Raw genomic sequence first — 23697 nt, forward strand, 5'->3', positions numbered from 1 at the left:
CTTATATAAACTAACGACTACTATTTTAGTACTTTGTACAAGGTATGACATTTTTACTATGTGGCTTAACCCTTTTAATGTACAGTAAATTACAAAAATTTAGTCAAAAACGATATCAGTAGTCGGTTATTTATTGTCAGATGTACTGATAAGAATGCAGAAAGAAATAGATGTTAAATATTTGCTACGATAGATCATCTGCATCTTTATGAAAGTAGTCTGGGGGAAAAAGAGAGGTTAGATTCAGGTTAAGAGGCATGTGGTACACCATAAGTAACTACAATGAATACCCGAGTAATATGTTTGCATACAAGTTGCAATTCCAAGATTGATATTTCTTTACGTTGATATTTATGCTTCGCTTTCTGTACATAGTTACATAAGGTAACGACTAATATTTTAGTACTTTTTACAAGCCATGACAGTTTTGCTATGTAGCATTAAATATCCAAAGTTGGATCCTGATGTAAACCTGCCAATTTATGTTGCTTTTAATATTTTTAACTGAGAAAGCTAGATGCCCACAGAACTCTGACCTTCTACGTTCCTCAAGGGATTCCCATGACTGATATTTTCTTCTACAATAATTTCTTTACATTCATATTTGTGCCTTGTGTTCTGTACATACTTATATAAACTAACGACTACTATTTTAGTACTTTGTACAAGGTATGACATTTTTACTATGTGGCTTAACCCTTTTAATGTACAGTAAATTACAAAAATTTAGTCAAAAACGATATCAGTAGTCGGTTATTTATTGTCAGATGTACTGATAAGAATGCAGAAAGAAATAGATGTTAAATATTTGCTACGATAGATCATCTGCATCTTTATGAAAGTAGTCTGGGGGAAAAAGAGAGGTTAGATTCAGGTTAAGAGGCATGTGGTACACCATAAGTAACTACAATGAATACCCGAGTAATATGTTTGCATACAAGTTGCAATTTCAAGACTGATATTTCTTTGCGTTGATATTTATGCCTCGCTTTCTGTACATAGTTACATAAGGTAACGACTAATATTTTAGTACTTTTTACAAGCCATGACAGTTTTGCTATGTAGCATTAAATATCCAAAGTTGGATCCTGATGTAAACCTGCCAATTTATGTTGCTTTTAATATTTTTAACTGAGAAAGCTAGATGCCCACAGAACTCTGTCCTCCCACGTTTCTTAGGGGATTACCATGAATGCGTTAGGAGGGTTAATGCTTCGAAGGCGACCAGGTGAATTGCAAGCGTTAAACCAAGGAGCAACCGTAAAGTTCGTCGAAGTAACGGATTGCACGTTAGACTTTTGGCACAACTAGCATGGGGAATTGTATATAGGTTGGCTGATAAGGCGTAGGGGACCTGTACCTCTGTCTAAGAGGGTCAGCAGTGGCGAGTAAGGAGTTGTGGGCGTTGCGTGGTTGAGGGTCCAGTAGTGAATGGTCGCTGGGGGGTACGCCACTCGAGGAACGGTGACCTGCGCTGATGCTCGCAGACTTGGTGTGACCCCGCGTTGGTCTAGTGCCCTCGCCCAGGCTGTGCACAAAACTAATCAACAAACTGCCCTGCTCGAGACACCGGCTCTACCATTTCTACCGTTTAATAATAATTAGCTCTGCTGTTCTCGCAGATCGAATCGGTTCGTAATTCGCAGAGGAAGACGCGTGTTACTTTCCTCGTTGTCGCGATCGATAAACGGTTCTCTGGAAATCAGGTAATTTTTCGTCCGTCGAGAGAATTAAAAAAAAAAAGAAAGGACTGATCCAGCGTATGGGATACGCGATTTTCGTTCGACGCGTTATCAACCATCCACGGTGGGCACACGGGACCACCCAAGGGCCTTCCCCCATTTTTCTTTAACCTAAATGAGAGGTTATGTTGCATTGGACGTGTTTTTTTTTTTTGCAGAGCTATCGTAGATTACAATACTCTAATTATTTTTTGATAAATAATGTGACGACTGCGAAGTTGGCGGCCATCTTTGTTAGTCGCCATTGCTCTATCTTCGCGTATATGAAAAATCTTGGACGAATTTACATGATTAATACGTTTAAATACGATATACTGAGAAATTGAATACTATGTACATAATCGTTTTCACAATAGGATTGAATTTTAACTGGAAAGGCCCTTGGATTTTTAGCGATCGAGGGGAGTGCAACAAACAAAATGGATTCCCTCCTCCATTTTGGTAAGTTTCTAGGAAAATTAATTCTGTTAACGGTAACTTAGAAAAGACTAACTATGGAATACAGAATTATTAATTAAATATGTATTGCTTTGAGAATAAATTTAGTTACAAATAACAATACTCTTACTAATAGAATAAGAAAAGGGGAATCCTGTACTTTCCTCGAACGCCAAGAATGGATGGTACCGTGTCCATGGGTAAAAATGTAGCGAAACACAATTTTTCACTGATAAACTGGAGGATCCGTGGGGATGAAATTTGTGGGACCGAAGAGAGAGGACGGGTGTAAAATGAAAATACTGTCCTGTGCTACGTAATAAGTTTGGCTCGCGAGAAATTCTACGTCGAGAGGAACAGAATACGACGCTAAAACATAATAAGAATGAAAACATGTATGATGAATGTTAATGGTTGGTATCTATAACGCACACGACTTGTAGATCTAGATATACATTTGTAAAAAAAAAAAGAAGAAAGAACAGAGTAAAGGTCATGTGAATGTAACTGTGGCTCGGTATAATTTATAGCAAGCAATTTGTATAATTGTAAGTATTACACGTTTGATTAGACTATCTGTTCTGTCAACATCTGTCAAGCCATAAAGAAAGTGGTCTGCAATGAACGATTGGCAGGCAGCAGCCAACATGCTAGAGCAACACAACAAACAAATAAACTCCCTTGGGGCTTAATGACAGAGTCTTGGTTATTTGTCCGGATGTTTAAGTCAATCTTCTCGTTCAAACGTAGGTGGTTTAGTATACTTAACGCACGAGCAATCGGTCGCCTATGGTTAGTCGGTACAATTAAAGAAAAGAAGGGGAAAAAAAAAATATGGAAAAAAAATATACGTAAGAAACCACTGTTTAGTCGACAAGAAACTGTAAAAAAATAACCAATTACGAACCGAAGTTTCGCTGTGCGCGTTAAGAAATTGTATATGGTTTATCGGTGCAGACACTGGATCACACTCGAGACGCTCGATGTTTCCTCGAAAAACTTGAAATACGTTCCTCGAACGTTGTTTAAGCTCTTGTGGATCCAGTGTCTACGGCATCGTTGGTAGACTAAGTAATAATCGTTGCAATAATTCATGAATATTCATCGAATCGGTACATACGAAGATGAGAGTAGATAAAAAAAAACAATTGGATGTTACTATACCTGGGTGGATCGTTGGTTTTTTCGGTAGACGAGGAGGACGTTTTCGCTTGATCATAGGAGATGGTACTACGTCGACCAACAAAAACAACGCTAGGTGAGGTGAGTGGTCGACCACTACCACCTACCCCTGTATTCATCGTGTTGCTCTTGCCTGCCCATGCCCTACCACCGGGACTTGTACCCACGCCTAGAATGAACATTGTCACTGCAAGCCTCATTAGATATAGTTCAACACAAAACAAAGCAGCGGATACGTTTTAAAAAAAAATTATAACACAGGCATGGCAACGAGTGTCAACAAGGACTAAAAACATTTGGTATTGGCGGTACGTCGCATCTACTTCTCTCTGAATACTCAAAGTTTCAACTATTATTCTTTAACAATGTCCACCAAACGAATCACTAAAGGATTCAGGAAGCAAATACGACGCTGAAATTATTTACAAGTACAAATAACAATCTTCAACCCCAGACGAATGTCGTTGATGCTTTGGTAAATCTGAATTTATCAAAAATATGGCGAGATAATAAAATAGAGATATATTAATAATCACTTGTACCATGACGAGTTTTACTAAGTTTGTACAAAGGTAATACGGAAGTCTATGCAACTTTGTGCACCCCTAGAACTTCCAAAGTATGCGTTGCACAAAATATTTTGCATAAAAAAGTTGGTCTGAAGGGGTACGCTAGTGCATTTGTCTTTTTTATAGGCTAAGACGCAATATTGTTTTTTTACATGGAATACTTTATATACCCAAATGATGATCTTTATTAACCCTAAACCTAATATAACTAATGAGTAATTTCATTTTATTTTTTGAAAAGTTTCTTCGCGTAATATCAAAAGGAAGACTAAACCTTATTGCAAAGTTTTGCGGAACAGTGGAAATTGTCAAGAAATAATTCTATTAACAGTACTAATGAAATGCGAACTCTGTAGTCTCAACCCCTAAATATAATAATTCGTATCGTACTTTAAGTATTTCTTATAATTGTGTACATTAACACGTTCACTGCCAGATCGAAACCGTATGATATTCTGCAAACATGAAATTTTTATTTTAGACCATTGTAACCTAAAATTTATTTCAGTATTTATTTTTGTAACATCGTCAAAGTTCATAAATTCTATCCAAATTTATTTTTCTCAACGTTTTAACTTTAGAATTAATTTTTCTAGTATCGTAATGGTAAATCCTGTCACCCGTACCTGGGTGACGTGGCAATGAAAGTGTTAAGTGCATTCTGTAGTTTTTTGAGAATTTCAAATTCTCTAGTCTAGTTATTAAGTTTAGGGCTACTGCGGGTCAATACTTATTTACTCAGAATTTGATATTCTTTCATATTTTGGTATAAATAGTATTTCGTTGAAAAGAAACCAAAGTTAACCTTCAAATCTTTGAAACGCCTTCACCTATAAAAAAAGACAATTGAACTACATGGTGTATCCCTCCAAACCATGCAACTCATTTATACAAAATTGTGTCGAGCAACGCATACTTTGCAAGTTTATAGAGGTGCACAAACTTCTAACCGCAAACAGGTGTAAGTTTGAAGAACTGTAATTAAACGCACCCACGATAGGCGTCTGGGGTTAACCAGTGTGTAGTAACTTTTGGGGTAGTGGATGGGGCTTACGAATTAGGAGCACATAGAACCGTGACACAGAAGTATAAATAAAAATGTAAATTACGAAATCATTAAAAAATGTTGGAATTAGGGAACGAACCACTGCAACCTTATCCAAAGCAGATAAATATATGGTATATAAATATGTATATATGTTTTGCTAAAGCTTCGCAAAGGTACAACATCGCAAACGATTGGACAAGGATGGTGAGATTCGAGTGAAGGTTACGGTACAACAAAAAGAAGAACTCACTAGTGTCTAATTGCCCTGGACTGTTTTTCGGAGCCGAAGGACGGCTCGCGGACACACGAGCACTGTTCTCCTTGATCGTGGCTGCGTCTACGGTATTTTGTCGTTTAAAATTACTACCACCGCTTCCAGTCACAGTCCCGCCGGTCGCAGCAGTCGCGTGATTATGATTCGTCGCGTTCCCTGGACTCGGTGCTCCCCCTAGCGAGGTAAATGCGTTATACAACGGGTGTACGGACAATCAGACAAACCACGCCTCTCGCTCGTCGAGTAGTAAATTTCATTAATCGACCATTTCATCGACCATTTTCAAAAAGCATCGACGAAAAGTCGCTGCCAGACGTAGACGTTTCACCGAGGCGACGCATATATATATATATATATACACGTTTCGTCGACGATCAGACACAGTTTTTTTTTTTTTTTTAAACACTCTCTCGGGCCGCCTGGTATCTCTCTTACGTCCCTTACCTATATACGTATGTCTGCCTCGTTCGTTCGACGTTCGCGTCAACTCGGTACCGATAACGTTTCAAATCCGGACTGGCTAGAGTTTCGGTGATAAAAAAAAAGTTTCGAGAGCTTTTGGGAAGGTGGAATAACGTTTTTAAAACTTACGAAGCGATTCGATTACGGACGAAACCCGTCTACTGGGTTTTGGATTGCTAGCGGAAATACTTCTGTGAACACCTCTGTGCGATGGACTCTGCACGGCGCCACCCGTGACTCCTCCGGTTCCTCCGCCTCCGCTTCCGCCCGAACCAGCTTGCGGCGGAATGTTGCGCAACGACAATGAACTGCCTGACCGCGAACCGTCCGATTCAGGCTACGAAACGAATCGTTTTTTTTTTTTTTTTTCTTGGTTTGTTTGTTTTAAATTTATAACTAGATCCACGTCCACTTCTACCACGCTCCCCCGTTTTACTTACATCGGTGGTCTTTCTTCCTAGGAGTAAGTACGTGGCGAACACGTCATCGTACTTCGCTTGTTCTAAGGAATCTTCTATTTCACTTCTCGTGTACCCCATACTAGCCAGGGCCTCTAAAACAAACAGGCGTAGCGGCATAGTCACAACCACTAAGAATACTAGCCAGAATGATGCTATTAATTCAACAAACGAGCAACGCCCGGATAATACCCGTCTCCGACTCACGGAATCCACGCAACTACACGTTTCATTTTCTATCTATCGTCGCGCGGATCGGTGATGCATCGCGGGCAGGCAAACAAAGATTTCGAGAAGAAGCTCGGTGGTTCGCTGTGCAGGAAGAATGCGTTCGTAGACACCATTTTACACACTACTGTTTACCATTGTAGGCACTAAGAGACCGCGAGGAAATCGTCGTTCTTCTTCGTATCGAACCATTTACCAAAGGACAGTGCTGGAATTTAGAACCAGTCTTGGACCTCGCTGTCGAACTACTATTTTTGCGCAACTTGTATCTACGGTCAATTTAGTAAATGAACAATGGTCACTTAGTCGATTTCATGAATTCTATTCAAATTTATTTCCTTTTACACTTCAGTTTCAGAATTAATTCTTTGATTCCAAAGTGAAATGTCTTGTCACCCACATGTGAATGGTATGGCAGTCATATGTAGGTTAAGTTTGGGTTAAGTTCAACATTGGATAGTAAGAATGATCAACAGCAAATGTGCACTCTTTGTCTAGGAAGTCAATTTTAGAATTATCTAATTACTGAAAACGAAAGTTAAAATGGTGGTCATATGTAGGTTAGGTTTGGGTTAAGTTCGACATGAGTTTAGATACCAAGAATGATCGATAGCAAATGTGCACTCTTTGTCTAGGAAGTCAATTTTAGAATGATCTAATTACTGAAAATGAAATTTAAAATGGTGGTCATTTGTAGGTTAGGTTTGGGTTAAGTTCAACATTAGTTTAGATACCAAGAATGATCGACAGCAAATGTGCACTCTTTGTCTAGGAAGTCAATTTTAGAATTATCTAATTACTGAAAACGAAAGTTAAAATGGTGGTCATTTGTAGGTTAGGTTTGGGTTAAGTTCAACATTAGATACCAAGAATGATCAACAGCAAATGTGCACTCTTTGTCTAGGAAGTCAATTTTAGAATTATCTAATTACTGAAAATGAAATTTAAAATGGTGGTCATATGTAGGTTAGGTTTGAGTTAAAATCAACATTAGTTTAACTACCAAGAATGATCAACAGCAAATATGCACTCTTTGTCTAGGAAGTCAATTTTAGAATGATCTAATTACTGAAAATGAAATTTAAAATGGTGGTCATTTGTAGGTTAGGTTTGGGTTAAGTTCAACATTAGTTTAGATACCAAGAATGATCGACAGCAAATGTGCACTCTTTGTCTAGGAAGTCAATTTTAGAATTATCTAATTACTGAAAATGAAATTTAAAATGGTGGTCATTTGTAGGTTAGGTTTGGGTTAAGTTCAACATTAGTTTAGATACCAAGAATGATCGACAGCAAATGTGCACTCTTTGTCTAGGAAGTCAATTTTAGAATTATCTAATTACTGAAAACGAAAGTTAAAATGGTGGTCATATGTAGGTTAGGTTTGGGTTAAGTTCAACATTAGATACCAAGAATGATCAACAGCAAATGTGAACTCTTTGTCTAGGAAGTCAATTTTAGAATTATCTAATTACTGAAAATGAAATTTAAAATGGTGGTCATATGTAGGTTAGGTTTGAGTTAAGTTCAACATTGGATAGTAAGAATGATCAACAGCAAATGTGCACTCTTTGTCTAGGAAGTCAATTTTAGAATTATCTAATTACTGAAAACGAAAGTTAAAATGGTGGTCATTTGTAGGTTAGGTTTGGGTTAAGTTCGACATTAGTTTAAATAGCAAGAATGATCAACAGCAAATATGCACTTTTCGTTTAAGAAGTAAATTTTAGAATTATCTAATTGCTTCACTGAAAACGAAAGTTAAAATGGTGGCTCTAGTTTCAGTTCCATTATTTTACGTTTAACAAAGTTATATAAAATTCAGTTTTTATGAAAACTCTGCGTAACGAATTAAAAACAAGTGTTTTAACATTAATCTACTGCACTTGGTTTCCACTCGTTAATCTTTGGTTATTTAACCCCTTACTGTAGAATAAAGTGTCCAAATCATAACAAATTCTTTATATCAAGTTTAATGATAACAACACTACAGTTGTCAAGAAGTCTCATGTATTAAAATCATATTCTCAAGGTATTCGTAAAATAAATCCCTTCTTTTTCACGAGCATATACTAACAAATTTAAACAAAATTAAATAGTATACATTTGTGAAATTGCTTGTAATGGAATCGTATTAAAAGAGGTTAAACGACGCCATTTTGATACGAAATACTATTGCAAGTGAGAACATTTCAAACAAAAATCTTATTACTTTTTTACCAACTCCAAGTTTCCATATGAAATTTCAGTAAGCCTATTTTCTCTTTGCGACTACAAGTTTTCTTGAAACTTAAAATCAACACATTTTGCAAGACATTCGTGAAATAAATTTGTTCCATTGTGAGCTTCTACGAACAAATTTAAACAAAATTGCTTCTAATTAAATTGTATTCCAAAGGGTTAAATAAAGTTCCACGAAGAAAATTCTCTGAACGAATGATTATTTTGTGAAGATGGACTCTATCCAGAACGCGAGGCACAGATGATTTAATACGGCGTTAAGAGGATCAACTCCAATTTGGTATATCCGGTAATTAATATATCAAGATGTTGTTGCAACGTGAAATTCGAAATCACCATTTTCAATTACGAAATCGTCTTGTTTGCTCCTTGATCATGAACATGCTGACAGAAGGATTCAAAATGTCGTCCATTTTTTATTGTTCCAACGCTTTACACTACTTTTGCCTAAAACGTAAGGAACCAGAATGCCAACAACGTGGTTCGAAGGTTGTTCTTGAACAAGAAGACTCGAATGGAAACTTATACTCTACATTTGAATTTTTTCATATATCAATTACAATTTAAATAATTGCAATCCCCAGTAACCATGTATCCCTGTAGATACTTGCTCCGTAAAAATGTTTTATCTTCAGCGAGATCCAAAACGTTCTACCTTCTACCATTGTCCTTTCTACGAAGAGGTATCCATGCATCTATGCTGTGTCTACGCCATCGCACACCAATTCTCCAAATTGGAGAATTGGTTTGATTACGACCACCTTCGAGTCAGCAGTTACTATTGCGGTCAATAAACGCGTTCATAAACGGCGCATAGGCTCGTCCAAAACGGACGTAATTTTTAATTGTATCGCGACTGGGTGGATCTCGACGCTGTGATCGCCACATTCACGGGCGCGCGAGGTGGTCGTAAACGATGCAACTACATATATATTATATAAAAACAATAAGTAGTAAGTGTTATGTACATACTGGCAGACTCACCTATCCTCTTGTGGTCTTTATAATCGGGCTCGGGTTCTAAGTACGGTTTTAGTTCGTCGTCGTCGTATCCCATGTTCATCCATTTGTCTTTCATTATAGTCTACGGGAGATCAGAGAGAATAAATTAAGTTAGAAGGGCCGATTCTCTATCAACCTTAAACGCAACGAAGGCATTACATGTTTCGGAACACGATCGAACCTTGTCGCCACGTACCTCTAATGAGGCCCGTTTCGTCGGGTTGAGCACCAAAAACTTCTTCAAGAGGTTCTCGCAATCGGTGGACATGTAAAACGGTATTCGGTACTTTCCTCTCAACACCCTTTCCCTCAATTCCCTCAACGTCGAGCCGTCAAAGGGCAACGAGCCGGACACCAAAGTATACAATATCACCCCCAACGACCAGACGTCCACCTCTGGCCCGTCGTACTTTTTACCTACAGGGTGACCGGAAGAAAAACATCGTCAATCGAGTCGTTCGCAATTTCTACGCTAAATTTAACAAAAAGTATACAAAGACGATAACGCAATTGTTGTTCCTGTACCCTGAAAGAGCTCGGGCGCTGCGTATGGCGGCGATCCGCAGAATGTGTCCAACTTGTTCCCGGGCGTGAACTCGTTGCTGAAACCGAAGTCGGCGATCTTGATGTTCATCTCGCTGTCGAGAAGCAGATTCTCCGCCTTCAGGTCCCTGTGGATGATCTTCTTCTGATGGCAGTATTGCACGGCGGACACGATCTGCCTGAACTTCGCACGTGCCTCCTTCTCCTTCATACGACCGTGCAGGACCAGGTAGTCGAACACCTCGCCGCCGCTGGCGTACTCCATTACCAGGTACAGTGTCTTTTCAGTCTCGATCACTTGGAAAAGCTTCACTATGTTCGGATGGTCGAGCATCTTCATTATCCTCACTTCCCGGAACAACTGAAACAGGGAATCTTGTTAACAATGCGCTCTAGGTACTTGGGTGGGTGGGGTGGGGTCCCGTTTGAACAGATCCAAGTATCTTTGAAAGTATGGGTGGGATAAGATTCTTTGATCGAGTTCTTAACTTTACTTTTTTTTAATTTTGAAATTTGAAGACTCGAAATGTTTATATTATTTGTTATGTGTCCAACCAAGAAATTTGTACTGTATATATACAGGGTGTTCTAGATGGGAGATTCTAGAGAATCGAGAATCGAGAATTTTAATTTGTTGATTGAGATTCCGCTAAAAAGTTATTAACGTTTGAAGTTTTTTTTTAAAGAATTTTTTTCTGGAAAGTGCGTAGGAATTCGAGGGTATGTCTATTCACCAAAAATGATTGTAATTGACCCCTGCAACGAAAAATAATTTTTCCAGAACGATTTGAAATTTTTTAATTTTGTCGAAAAATTTGTCCATCTACTCGAATTTTTTTCTCAAAATTGCGTAGGAATTCGAGGGTATGTCTATTCACCAAAAATGATTGTAATTGACCCCTGCAACGAAAAATAATTTTTCCAGAACGATTTGAAATTTTTTAATTTTGTCGAAAAATTTGTCCATCTACTCGAATTTTTTTCTCAAAATTGCGTAGGAATTCGAGGGTATGTCTATTCACCAAAAATAATTGTAATTGGCCCCCGCAACCAAAAATAATTTTTCCAGAACGATTTGAAATTTTTTAATTTTGTCGAAAAATTTGTCCACCTACTCGAATTTTTTTCTCAAAATTGCGTAGGAATTCGAGGGTATGTCTATTCACCAAAAATAATTGTAATTGGCCCCCGCAATCAAAAATAATTTTTTCGGAATGATTTGAAATTTGTTAATTTAATTTGTTAATAACTTTTTAATGAAGCCTTAATCAACAAATTAGTATCCTTGATTTTCGTCTTATTTTGGTCTCTAGACTCACCCATTAAAATTTTTCCCAAGGATGACCGAACATCTTGTATATTAACTCATTTGATATTAATTTAATTTAATGACACAATTTTAATATTAATTTTGAAGCATTTAAATGAATTTATAATGTATATTTTCGCAAGATTTAATTTAAATATAAATATTTCTACATTACATATAGCACTTTCGAGAAAAAATATTTTGTACTAACTTTTAGTGAAAATCAGGTTGATGGTCAGATTAATATGTGGCGAGAATGTTATTATTGTATTGGTGAGATTCATCCGATGAAAATGAGTCCAAACACGACCTGGTTCGGAGTACTATTAATTTTAACTTACTCAAACTGTTTTTGAAAAATTTTCGATGATGTAAAATTAAAAGTTGTCCGAATGGTGTCGTGTTTGTACTCGTTTTCATCGGGAAATTCTCGCCAATCTCATTTTGCAAGAGATTGTTACCGAATCGTACTCACATTTTAAATACGAAAATTAAACTTTTACTGACAGACACGTTCAGATTAAAATGTGATTTTTCTATTAAACTTGTTTTAGAATATAAATTCATATACATACATATAAACTCATTTGATATTATATTTAATTTAATGACACAATTTTAATATTAATTTTAAAGCATTTAAATGAATTTATAATGTATATTTTCGCAAGATTTAATTTAAATATAAATATTTCTACATTATATATAGCACTTTCGAGAAAAAATATTTTGTACTAACTTTTAGTGAAAATCAGGTTGATGGTCAGATTAATATGTGGCGAGAATGTTATTATTGTATTGGTGAGATTCATCCGATGAAAATGAGTCCAAACACGACCTGGTTCGGAGTACTATTAATTTTAACTTACTCAAACTGTTTTTGAAAAATTTTCGATGATGTAAAATTAAAAGTTGTCCGAATGGTGTCGTGTTTGTACTCGTTTTCATCGGGAAATTCTCGCCAATCTCATTTTGCAAGAGATTGTTACCGAATCGTACTCACATTTTAAATACGAAAATTAAACTTTTACTGACAGACACGTTCAGATTAAAATGTGATTTTTCTATTAAACTTGTTTTAGAATATAAATTCATATACATACATATAAACTCATTTGATATTATATTTAATTTAATGACACAATTTTAATATTAATTTTAAAGCATTTAAATGAATTTATAATGTATATTTTCGCAAGATTTAATTTAAATATAAATATTTCTACATTATATATAGCACTTTCGAGAAAAAATATTTTGTACTAACTTTTAGTGAAAATCAGGTTGATGGTCAGATTAATATGTGGCGAGAATGTTATTATTGTATTGGTGAGATTCATCCGATGAAAATGAGTCCAAACACGACCTGGTTCGGAGTACTATTAATTTTAACTTACTCAAACTGTTTTTGAAAAATTTTCGATGATGTAAAATTAAAAGTTGTCCGAATGGTGTCGTGTTTGTACTCGTTTTCATCGGGAAATTCTCGCCAATCTCATTTTGCAAGAGATTGTTACCGAATCGTACTCACATTTTAAATACGAAAATTAAACTTTTACTGACAGACACGTTCAGATTAAAATGTGATTTTTCTATTAAACTTGTTTTAGAATATAAATTCATATACATACATATAAACTCATTTGATATTATATTTAATTTAATGACACAATTCTAATATTAATTTTAAAATATTTAAATGAATTTATAATGTATATTTTCGCAAGATTTAATTTAAATATAAATATTTCTACATTATATATAGCACTTTCGAGAAAAAATATTTTGTACTAACTTTTAGTGAAAATCAGGTTGATGGTCAGATTAATATGTGGCGAGAATGTTATTATTGTATTGGTGAGATTCATCCGATGAAAATGAGTCCAAACACGACCTGGTTCGGAGTACTATTAATTTTAACTTACTCAAACTGTTTTTGAAAAATTTTCGATGATGTAAAATTAAAAGTTGTCCGAATGGTGTCGTGTTTGTACTCGTTTTCATCGGGAAATTCTCGCCAATCTCATTTTGCAAGAGATTGTTACCGAATCGTACTCACATTTTAAATACGAAAATTAAACTTTTACTGACAGACACGTTCAGATTAAAATGTGATTTTTCTATTAAACTTGTTTTAGAATATAAATTCATATACATACATATAAACTCATTTGATATTATATTTAATTTAATGACACAATTCTAATATTAATTTTAAAATATTTAAATGAATTTATATTCATAGATTCTATTATTGAAAGAATGATAATATATGTTTCACAAGATTAACTTCCAATTCTAAATATTTGTACCAGTATACAATATACGGTATACATGTACAATATAAAATATTTGAACACATGGAAATATATATTATCTCTTCCAATAATAGAATGCATAAATATAATTTCATTTAAATATTTTAAACATGATAATTGAAATTGTGTATTACATTAAATATGACATAAAATGAGTTTGTAGATCTTTATGCAAATTCATACATTTATTAATGGAATTAACTAAATGGGAGCTTTGTAGAGGGTTGTCTGAACCCCTAAATATAATAATTCGCATCCTACTTGAAATATTTCTTATAGTTTTGCGTAACTTAATTTGATTTTAATGTATTCTTGTTAATAAAAATATTTTTATTAAATTTTGTGTAAATTTTAATTCAAATCAAAATGTAGAATAATTATGATTTAGTTTTTTGAAAATTTAAATTTCCCTGTAATTATCACTCTTTCTATAAAAGAATGTACGAATAAAAAGTTCGATTAAAAATTTAAAAATTTGATTTTGGAATTGTGTATTAAATTAAATACGATATGAAATGTGCTTTTAGTGCATGGACTGATCGAAACCGGGACGCCTGGTCGGGTAGTAGTTGTTTTGGGGTGAAATGCTTACCTTTTGAAGGCTATTGGGATTTAGTTGAGTCTTGTCGATAATTTTGATAGCCACTTCTTTTCCGGTGGGCACATGCTTGGCAAGTTTTACCTTAGCGAAGTTGCCCTTGCCAATTGTTTTGAGTAATTTGTACTTGCCGATGTGAGGCTCCTCCGATGTCCGACTCCTCGAGGAGAGCCGACCACCGCCACTCGACACTCCCACGCCATCCCCTGTCTGCAATAAGTGGAAACAAACTGTTAATTACACGAAATTGAAGCAACAAGGGGTTTCACCATAGCTATCGATCTTATCATCACATAAAAGTGCATTTAAAAATTTTCATTATTTTACCCTTCACCCCATTCACGTTAATTTTAAAATATAAAATTCACTCTTTAATAAATTCTAGATTTATTATTGGAACGAGCATACGTTTTAATATAAAAACATTGTATGCATTTACAATAATAAATATTTCGGTCGAAGGAAATAAATTTCGTTCAACGAAATTCGAATTCGAACGAGTGATCATTTGTCTGTCTTTTATTCGTTGTTTACGATGTTGGATCTATATAAAAATTGTCCACGGTCGACGAATAAAAGTTCATTTAAAATTTTCAGTATTTATCCCTTCCCAATATTGGCGGTCAATGTTAACATAAAAATATTTTATAAAAATCATGTAGCTCGATAGAAATTTGTTCACGTTTCAATATAAAAAATTGTATGTGTATTTGCAATTGTAAATATTTCAGTCAAAGTGAATAAATTTCGTTTGACAGTGAGAGTTCAACGAGTGCACGTTTGTTTGTCATTTATTCGCTGTTCGGAATGTCGTATCTAGATAAGAGTAAGATCTCTTTCGAGAGGTTAAGTTCTATAGATGGCGCTGGTTTCTGCATACGTATAGCACTTAACCCTATATCAATATGTATGTTCAATGAAACAGCTTATTTGCACAGCTATATTCAGTTATATAATTTATAACTATATTTATTTAAACAACGATTAACAAAGTGAGGTGCACTTTTTAAAAAAAGTACTACTAGACTCGGAATAATGGCCACGACCTGTAGCCGTTCGCGTGGCGAAGCGTAAGGGCCTTTTCTTGGGACAAAGAAAAGCTGCATGGACGCTGGCGTGAAGAACAATTCACCCCCTCATCGGTAGAGGCGCGACAGCGTGCGCAGCGCCAAAGCTACGGACGCTGGCCACACACGCGATCGGTTGCTTAGAATTACGAAATTCAACGACCACGCGTCGTTTAATTTGTTCCGTGGACCGCGCGACCGCACTTGACATTTCCAGGGACGAACGGGACGATCGTCAATGGAATTAATTAAACCTTGTTAAAGCTGCACCAGATACAGATTGTTTTGAACGAAGCGCGCCGCGCTGTTTAATCGTAATCGTCGCGCGGCGCTCCGTGGCACAGCGGAATCTCGCGGCGAGTATTCGATGGAAATCGACGGGGAAAGAGTAGTTATAATTTATATTCGCAGACGGTCGTTGACACCCGGGAACTGTCGACGGGTTTCCAATGGCACAGGTTAGGCCAATAAACCCAATAATCAAGACTAAAATAATCCATTGTATCAACGAATTTACATACAAATATATAAATATATTACGTGGAAATGGATTTGTAAATAAATTGAATATATTATTAACACTCTCGTGATTTTCCCGATTGTAGAAATAAAACACTAATTTATAGGAACATATTTAACACTAGATATTAACAAAATTAAATCGATAAATGTATAATGTAATGGAAATAAATGTTTATTTCTCTTTTAGAGAACTACTGTAAATTTTCGAAAATTCGGTTGAATAAATTTTGTACTGTTGGAGTGCGCGTAAATTTATTATCTCTACCTATGCGCCATCTGTCGATAAAAATGTAAGATATATGTGTATACATATAAGAGAAGCGAGTTGAGTGTGCTTCGTTGCGAAATACGGTTTTGTTCAAAAGTATCCTATGTAATAAAGTTCTGTTAATAACCAAGTTTGTTTATTGTCAACGATGTAATAACAATTCTTATTAGAGTACACGAATGTTAATAAGAATGACATATAAAAATTGTGGTTTATTATTACGGAGGATGTAAAATTAGAGATATCACATTTCACATTTAAAGGTTGAAGTATATTCCGTTTAAACTGACCTTCGCTTCTACTAATTGTATTATGGTACAAATACTGATTAAATAATTACGAGATGCTTGCGTCACGACATTAAAAAAATATACAACAGTAGAGAAAAACTTCCAAGTAGATGATAATTTTTATTTATAAATAAATGATTTTTTTTTTTTTGTTATCTAGCATTCGGAATAAAACCGGAGATAGAGTTTCGAAGCTCGATCAAAAAAGTGTGAAACTCGGATAAAAATGCAATTTTTGTACAATGCATCGTTAAACGAAATTTAAAAAAAAATGAAATTCGAAACGTTGTAACTTTTCTCGATGAAAAATAACGCGTGAAAAATTTACTTCATTTCGACTCTTTTTTTCTTCTCTAACGAATGAAATATTTTTATGTAATAAAATGTCCGACTTCGCGACGCCTGCAAAAGTCACTCGATCCACGATTTATTCTTTTTTTTTATACCGTTCTTTTAAACTCTGATTTTACGAACTTATTTGACCAACAAATAACCAAACGAACGTATATCACTTTACTGACGACGTTCATTATATCGAACATATTAAAATTTCACCTTTCGATACGAAATATTCTATTCCACATTTGGCACTTTTTATTCCTGTTTAACGAGTAACAGATACATCTTTTTTATTCGTTCATTTTTGTAGGTGCGTAGAGGTATAATATTTTTTAAGATAAAAACTATATCCACGTTTAATTAAATATTGCAGACATTTTGTAAAAAGTGATAGCACCATTAATGCACAATATTATTAGAAGATTAGAGCTCGTTTTTTTCTTCGTTTCTGCCACGCCCGAGTTAACTCGGGCATCATAGTCGCTGGATAAACAAGCGAAACTACGTTTAGCGATTAAACTAATGAAGAGTGGAACGAAGGGAGGGACGCATAATTCCAGAGCAGTAATTGCACAAGTTATCGACTGAACGTTTCGAACAAAAACACAAACAATTTATCTACCAATTAAAAACTGTCATCTTTCGAAAGTGCAGGGGTAAAGATTAATTTTTTTAAATGAACATTTTTTTCGAAGAGAAAAACAAGAATATAACTTTGATTCGATACATTTTTCAACGCCTCGTGTAACTGGTTATACAGGGTGTTCAGTCATCCGTGGGAAAAATTTTAATGGGAGATTCTAGAGGCCAAAATAAGACGAAAATCAAGGATATCAATTTTTCATTTAAGGCTTCGTTAAAAAGTTATTAACATTTGCGCCTGTAGATAGGCAACCTGCGCACAGCTGCGCGCGCTGGCGTCTCACAGGCATAACTTTAAACGTTAATAACTTTTTAACGAAGCCTCTATCAACAAATTGGTACTCTTCATTTTCGTCTTATTTTGGCCTCTAGAATCGCCTATTATAAGGATAAATAAAGTGGGTTACTTTGACACGAGGGATGGTTTCTCCCTTAAAGTCTGTTGTTCTTGAAAATTCTGATGGATATAGAATTTTAATAAATAAATTTTAGTATGTGCAATCTATTAAAAAAATGTTTTTCTCAGGACTAAAGTATCGCTTTTGAATTTTAGTCAATTTGTATTAAATTTGTTGCAACAATTCTGGAATATAGATTTAGAAAACAGAATTGGTACAATTTTATGGTTGTCAGGGTTTGACGGGGAGCTACAATATAAATATTCGTTCTATGTTAAATTAAATTTCCTAAATAATTTGTGTTCGTGTAAAGACAGTTAATGAAACAAATAACTGTGTAAAAAAAAAATATGTATTCACAATTTGCTGCATTCTTATGTTTGTCACGGTTTGAAGAGAATTCGAATTAAAATCTAAATACCCGTTCTACGTTAAATTAAATTTCCAAAATAATCTTTGCTCGTGTAGAGAGTTAATGAAACAAATACTTATATAAAAAAAATGTGTATTATTTGATATATTTTTATGTTTGTCAGGATTTGAAGAGGACTTGAATTAGAATCGGAATATTCATTCTATGTTAAATTAAATTTCTTAAACAATTTGTGATCGTGTAAAGATTGTTAATGAAAAAAAAAATATGTACACGGTGTTCGGCCACCCATGGGAAAAATTATAATGGGAGATTCTAGAGGCCAAAATAGAACGAAAATCAAGAATACCAATTTGTTGATCGAGGCTTCGTTAAAAAGTTAATAACAATTAAATTCAAAAATTTCAAATCGTTCTGGAAAAATTATTTTCGGTTGCGGGGGCCAATTACAATCATTTTTGGTGAATAGACACACCCCCGAAATCCTACCCAGTTTTTAGAAAAAAATTCTAGGTGTGAAACTTTTCGACGGAAAAAAAAAATTTCAAATCGTTCTGGAAAAATTATTTTCGGTTGCGGGGGCCAATTACAATCATTTTTGGTGAATAGACATACCCCCGAATTTCTGCGCATTTTCGAGAAAAAAATTCAGTTCGGGCGGAACTTCAAACGTTAATAACTTTTTAACGAAACCTCCATCAACAAATTGGTATTCTTGATTTTTGTCTTATTTTGGCCTCCAGTATCCTCCATTAAAATTTTTCCCAGGGGTGTCCGAACACCCTGTATATTTACGTTTCGCTATATTTTTATGTTTGTCATAGTTCGAAGATGACTCGAACCCAGAGTCTAAACGTTTCTTCTACGTCAAGTGAAATTTCTTAAATAATTTGTGTTCGCGTAAAGACAGTTAATGAAACAAATAGTTGTATATTTGTCACGGTTTGAAGACTCAAATCTAGAGTCCAAACGTTGGTTCCACATTATCTTAAATTTCCTAAATAATCTGTCTTCTCGAACGTTCGGTTCAATAATAAATTATTTTTAAATCGAATTAAATTTCCTAAATAAATCGCGCTCGCGCGCAGACACTCGACGATATAAATAATTGCGTTAGACATGCGTTTAATTTGTACAACGGTTCAATTACCCGCGTGCGGATACGAGTGACCACCTTGCTAGAGGTGGTCGCAGCAACTTTCGAGGCCGCCAGCTTGACTGATTGACTCGATCGATCTCTTCGATGTCCCGTGAGACAGGCAACAATCGTCGTCGAAACGAAATCGACGCACGACGTACGACGGTTTGTCCCTCGTTGGATTCTGTCGCGAGAGACCCGACGCGTTACTTCTCTTCTCTTAAACGGCACTCTCGTATCTCTCTCGTCGGACAGAAACAGGTGTCTCGAGGCTACGACGACGACGCGCGATCGACCGTGCGGACCGAACGGAGATCTCCCGTTTCGTTCTCGTCCGTTCTGGCCATTTTTGTTCTCGCGGCACGCTCGAAACTCCGCCGCGCCTCGACAACATGTCTGCTTAGAATGGAACTGGGACCCCGCGCGACGCTACAGGTATTTACAAATCCCTCGCGATCGATAACCACGAAATCTGTCGGCCCTTCGCGACAGCTGAATCAGGTACAGGCTCTCTTCGAGGACACTCCAGGCGACTCGGTGTCGTTAACAAAAAATTATCTCACGAGTCGGAAGGCGAAAGTGGCGGAGTTAAGGTTTCCGAAGCTGTAGCACTTCTTCTGTTTCCTCGCGAGAAATATCGGGGACGCTATCGTTCCGTCGGGCATCACACGTTGTCGCTGGCGACTTCCGGTGGAATTCTTCGCCAGTGGCCGAGAGAGAACCTAACCACAGAGTTCGTCGTGACGCGACAGGCGCGGCACAAGCGGACACACACGGCACCGACACCAAACGAATATCCCGTTAAAGCGAACGGTATGCACGCTAGCCGTAGGACAGTTCCACTGGCACGAAGAAATCGATCGACGTTTGAAATCCTGTCTTCGGAGGCGTGCCACGATCGCGTCTGACGTCACTGATCGCGTTCATCCTCGTAGCAGCCGACTTTCGTACGGTAGAATCCGTGAAACGACTAGCACGCCCGGCGGTTGATATTGGGTCGTCGTCGCGGTCGTCCCGACGACGACCGTGTGCCGCGACTACCTTTCCCCGTTGTCCTCGACGAGCCGAGCCGAGTCCACGAGTCACCCGGAGGAGGAGTTCATACACAGCCGAGGGATGCGAAAGGAGAATCAATACGCGAGTCCCACCACCCCCCGTCGCCGCTGCTGGAAGCGTGGAAACGAACCACCCTTGAAACCCGAGCGCCACCCCGCGCCCTCCCTCGTCCGCCGCCCGACGACGACTGACGCGTCGCGCATGCGCGGGCCGACAGTGTACCGCCCGCCATTGCCGCCCCGACTCTCCCGACGTGCCCCCTCCATCTCCCACCCCGAGTCTCGCCCACGGAGAACCGTCCCCCGTCGCTCCGCGCGATCGAAACCGAGTTTTCGCCCGGTCAGCTGATCGCGACCGAGAATCACCGATATAACTGTAAACTTCAATATTTGGACGCCGCTGGCGCGATTCTCGGCTTTATGCTTTGAATTTTCAGTTCGTATTATGGGCTGTTTCTTGTGATCGCGTTTCTGGGCTTTGTATCTGTAACTTCTGAAGCAATATTTTAACCCTCGAGTGGATTAATGGGGCCGCTGCGCCGGCCCTCCGCGAGTTTAGAATAATAATTGTAATTGTTAGTAAATATTTCGATAACGACATGGTCAAGGCAGCGACATCTGCTGGAGTAAGTTGGTTCTCTTGTACGTGTACACACGATGTTCCCATTTTTCTTATAGGTTTATACAAATATATTAATATACTGTGTGTGCTAAAGTGGAAGCATAATTCATTTATATCCTGGACAAATAATCTGACAGTAATTATTTGAAAATTTATGTAATACTTCGTTAGTTCATTGTTTCAACATTAAGAAAATAATTCAGTTGAGATTGAGAGTCTACTTGAGGGGTTAAATATATAATGGAATTTATTATATTTTAATCATTTTTCCATTATAAAATTAACTTTTTCATTACATTATTTCATTATACATATAATTTATATTAGTGTTTCATTTTAGGGACTCTTGTTACAATATTTTCTTTTAGCTTCTGCTTAAATGCGTGTGTATATGTACATAAAGTAAAATAAATAAATAAAAGATAAAAGATTTCTCCTCTTTTGTCCTCGATAATTGGATTTGTTCGCGATGGGATGAAATGCAGATTAAATTTGTGTATTTTTCTAATTTCTTTTACTAAACCGACAAATTAAATTGTAATACGTTCCCATAAAAATGCTTTCGTTTTAATCGAATATGAAAAAAAAATCCGAGTTGATTTTGGCAGCCTTCTCAAATATATAAAATACAATGGAAAATGTCAACGTTTTAATGAATAGCGTTGAACTACATTTTAACAAAAGAATCAGAAAAATGTATTTATTTCTTATACCGAGTGGCACATTTTATATTTAATCTTACCACTATCCGAATAAACTTTTCAAACGACACTCGTTTTTCGATCATCCTCAAATTCTCAATTTCCAAATATCCAATATTTTAATCAAAACAAGAGTCATTGAAAATTGAAAATTAAATTTTATCCAATCCCCTTGGGAATTCAAATTTTCACTCTTTGATAACTGACGATTGTTTGTAATAAATGGACTGTGGATGTTTACGAATTTATGGGGAATTTTAATTTTCAAAAAATTAGAGAATGCACTTAATATTCGAAAATATAAGAAATACTTAAATTTTATTAATTCTATTAATAAAAATATGAATTTGCATAAAGATCCGCAGTCTACTTATAAAGTATGGTTTTATTATATTAATTATAATAAAACCTTATAATAAATTATATGCCATCTCAGTGGTAAAATCTAGATTTATCATTAAATTTATTTCTTCCCATTATTATAAATCATAAATTACTGAGAGGTTATATTATTAAACCATCATTGAATTTAATTGAAATCAATATAATAATTAATAAATCTCAGTGGTTGAATCTAGAATTATCACTAAATTTAATTTAATTTTTTTTTTTTCTAATCAATATAATATATCATAGATTATTAATAACTGTAATTTTAATTTAGAAGATATCGATTCTGCATTCTCGAAACCATCTTTTTTTATAGAGGAAGCTACAAAATGCTATCATAATACGATAAAACACCTCAATAAATACAATAACGTACGAAACAGTAAAATCACGCAGGCGTGACAGCGGCCGTCAAACGGACGGGTCCCCCCTTTGGACGTAAACAGCTTTTTCGCTTTCTCCGTTCTTTTATAGCGATCGTTATTTCTTTACGCCGTGGTAATAAATGTCAAAAGCTTACGTCGAGTATATATATACCAAGATTGCAACCATTTTGTAAGCATCGAGCAGAATAATAAACATTTACATACGACACATCTTTATTGCACGTTGAAATACAAAGTATGGAATGAAATCAACAAAATAATGAAAAGCAAAATGTCATCCTTGATACGAAAGGCGAGACTCGTGTTATTAAATAATACCAAATAAAACGCTTCGTAAATACGCAGAGGACGTAACGTTTAAACGTAAATAGTTTTTATTAGCGCTAAACGCAAGCATCATCTCGCGTTATCTAATACGAGCAAAGTGTGTCTTTTGGTGTTTCGATCGTAAAAAATAAAGATTGCGATCGAAAATAATAAACGTCTTTAAGACTCTGCAGTCTGTTTACACTCGACTACCGTGCATCTATAGCCGACTCGACGCGTTCGCGTTCAAGGTTTTTAATAGCTATGTTAACCACTGTCACGGAGATCTTGGAACTTTTTAAACTCGATTGCTCCACTTAATATGCTTACGAGGGAAATCAGTCGATCGCGACACTTGGCTCGGAGCAATTAAAGTCCACGAATGAAAACAACGAATAACAAAATTCTCGGGTGCAGTGAGCATCGCCAGGTGGCGCTGCGAACGCACGCGTCGCGCGCCGACGCTGCGACGGGCAGTTTCGCCGTACTGCGAGCCACGCGGTATTTTACTACAGTGCAATAGGTTATAGAGAATAAATGTATCTGTGTTCGAACAATCGTGCTAATTCCCCAGTTCCTGCACCTTCCGAAAATGATAAACGATGAATGAAAATTTCAACGAATTTTTTAAACTGTTTACATGAAAATTAATTTTTGCCTTTTAGCATAGCCGTGATATGAAAACGACTGAAACAGAATGAAATGAATTTGTTTTTTCTCATGATTTTTACTCGCTACCTCGAACGTAGATTCGTGATTGTCGACGACACAGGACGACGGAAGAAAGC

General features: G+C 36.2%; 1 protein-coding gene across 18 annotated transcripts in view; it reads right to left on the reverse strand.

Moving 5' to 3' along the window:
- LOC122399983 (serine/threonine-protein kinase MARK2-like) overlaps positions 1-23697 on the reverse strand; it is a 138122-nt gene that overhangs the window by 21793 nt on the left and 92632 nt on the right. For 13 of the 18 annotated variants that reach the window (XM_043401126.1, XM_043401121.1, XM_043401110.1 and 10 more), the window contains 9 exons: positions 14407-14622; positions 10170-10548; positions 9826-10061; positions 9615-9726; positions 6156-6268; positions 5845-6052; positions 5230-5427; positions 3345-3549; positions 1361-1528 (listed from right to left, as the gene is read on the reverse strand). In XM_043401126.1, coding sequence (XP_043257061.1) covers positions 1361-1528; positions 3345-3549; positions 5230-5427; positions 5845-6052; positions 6156-6268; positions 9615-9726; positions 9826-10061; positions 10170-10548; positions 14407-14622 — 1835 coding nt within the window. The remainder of the gene's footprint in view (positions 1-1360; positions 1529-3344; positions 3550-5229; positions 5428-5844; positions 6053-6155; positions 6269-9614; positions 9727-9825; positions 10062-10169; positions 10549-14406; positions 14623-23697) is intronic. The other 5 variants (XM_043401120.1, XM_043401117.1, XM_043401116.1 and 2 more) reach the window with 5 other exon arrangements.

This window comes from Colletes gigas, unplaced genomic scaffold (assembly GCF_013123115.1).
Source record: "Colletes gigas isolate AHSC1104 unplaced genomic scaffold, ASM1312311v1 Colletes_gigas_Sc00015, whole genome shotgun sequence".
Classification (NCBI taxonomy): Eukaryota; Metazoa; Arthropoda; class Insecta; order Hymenoptera; family Colletidae; genus Colletes; species Colletes gigas.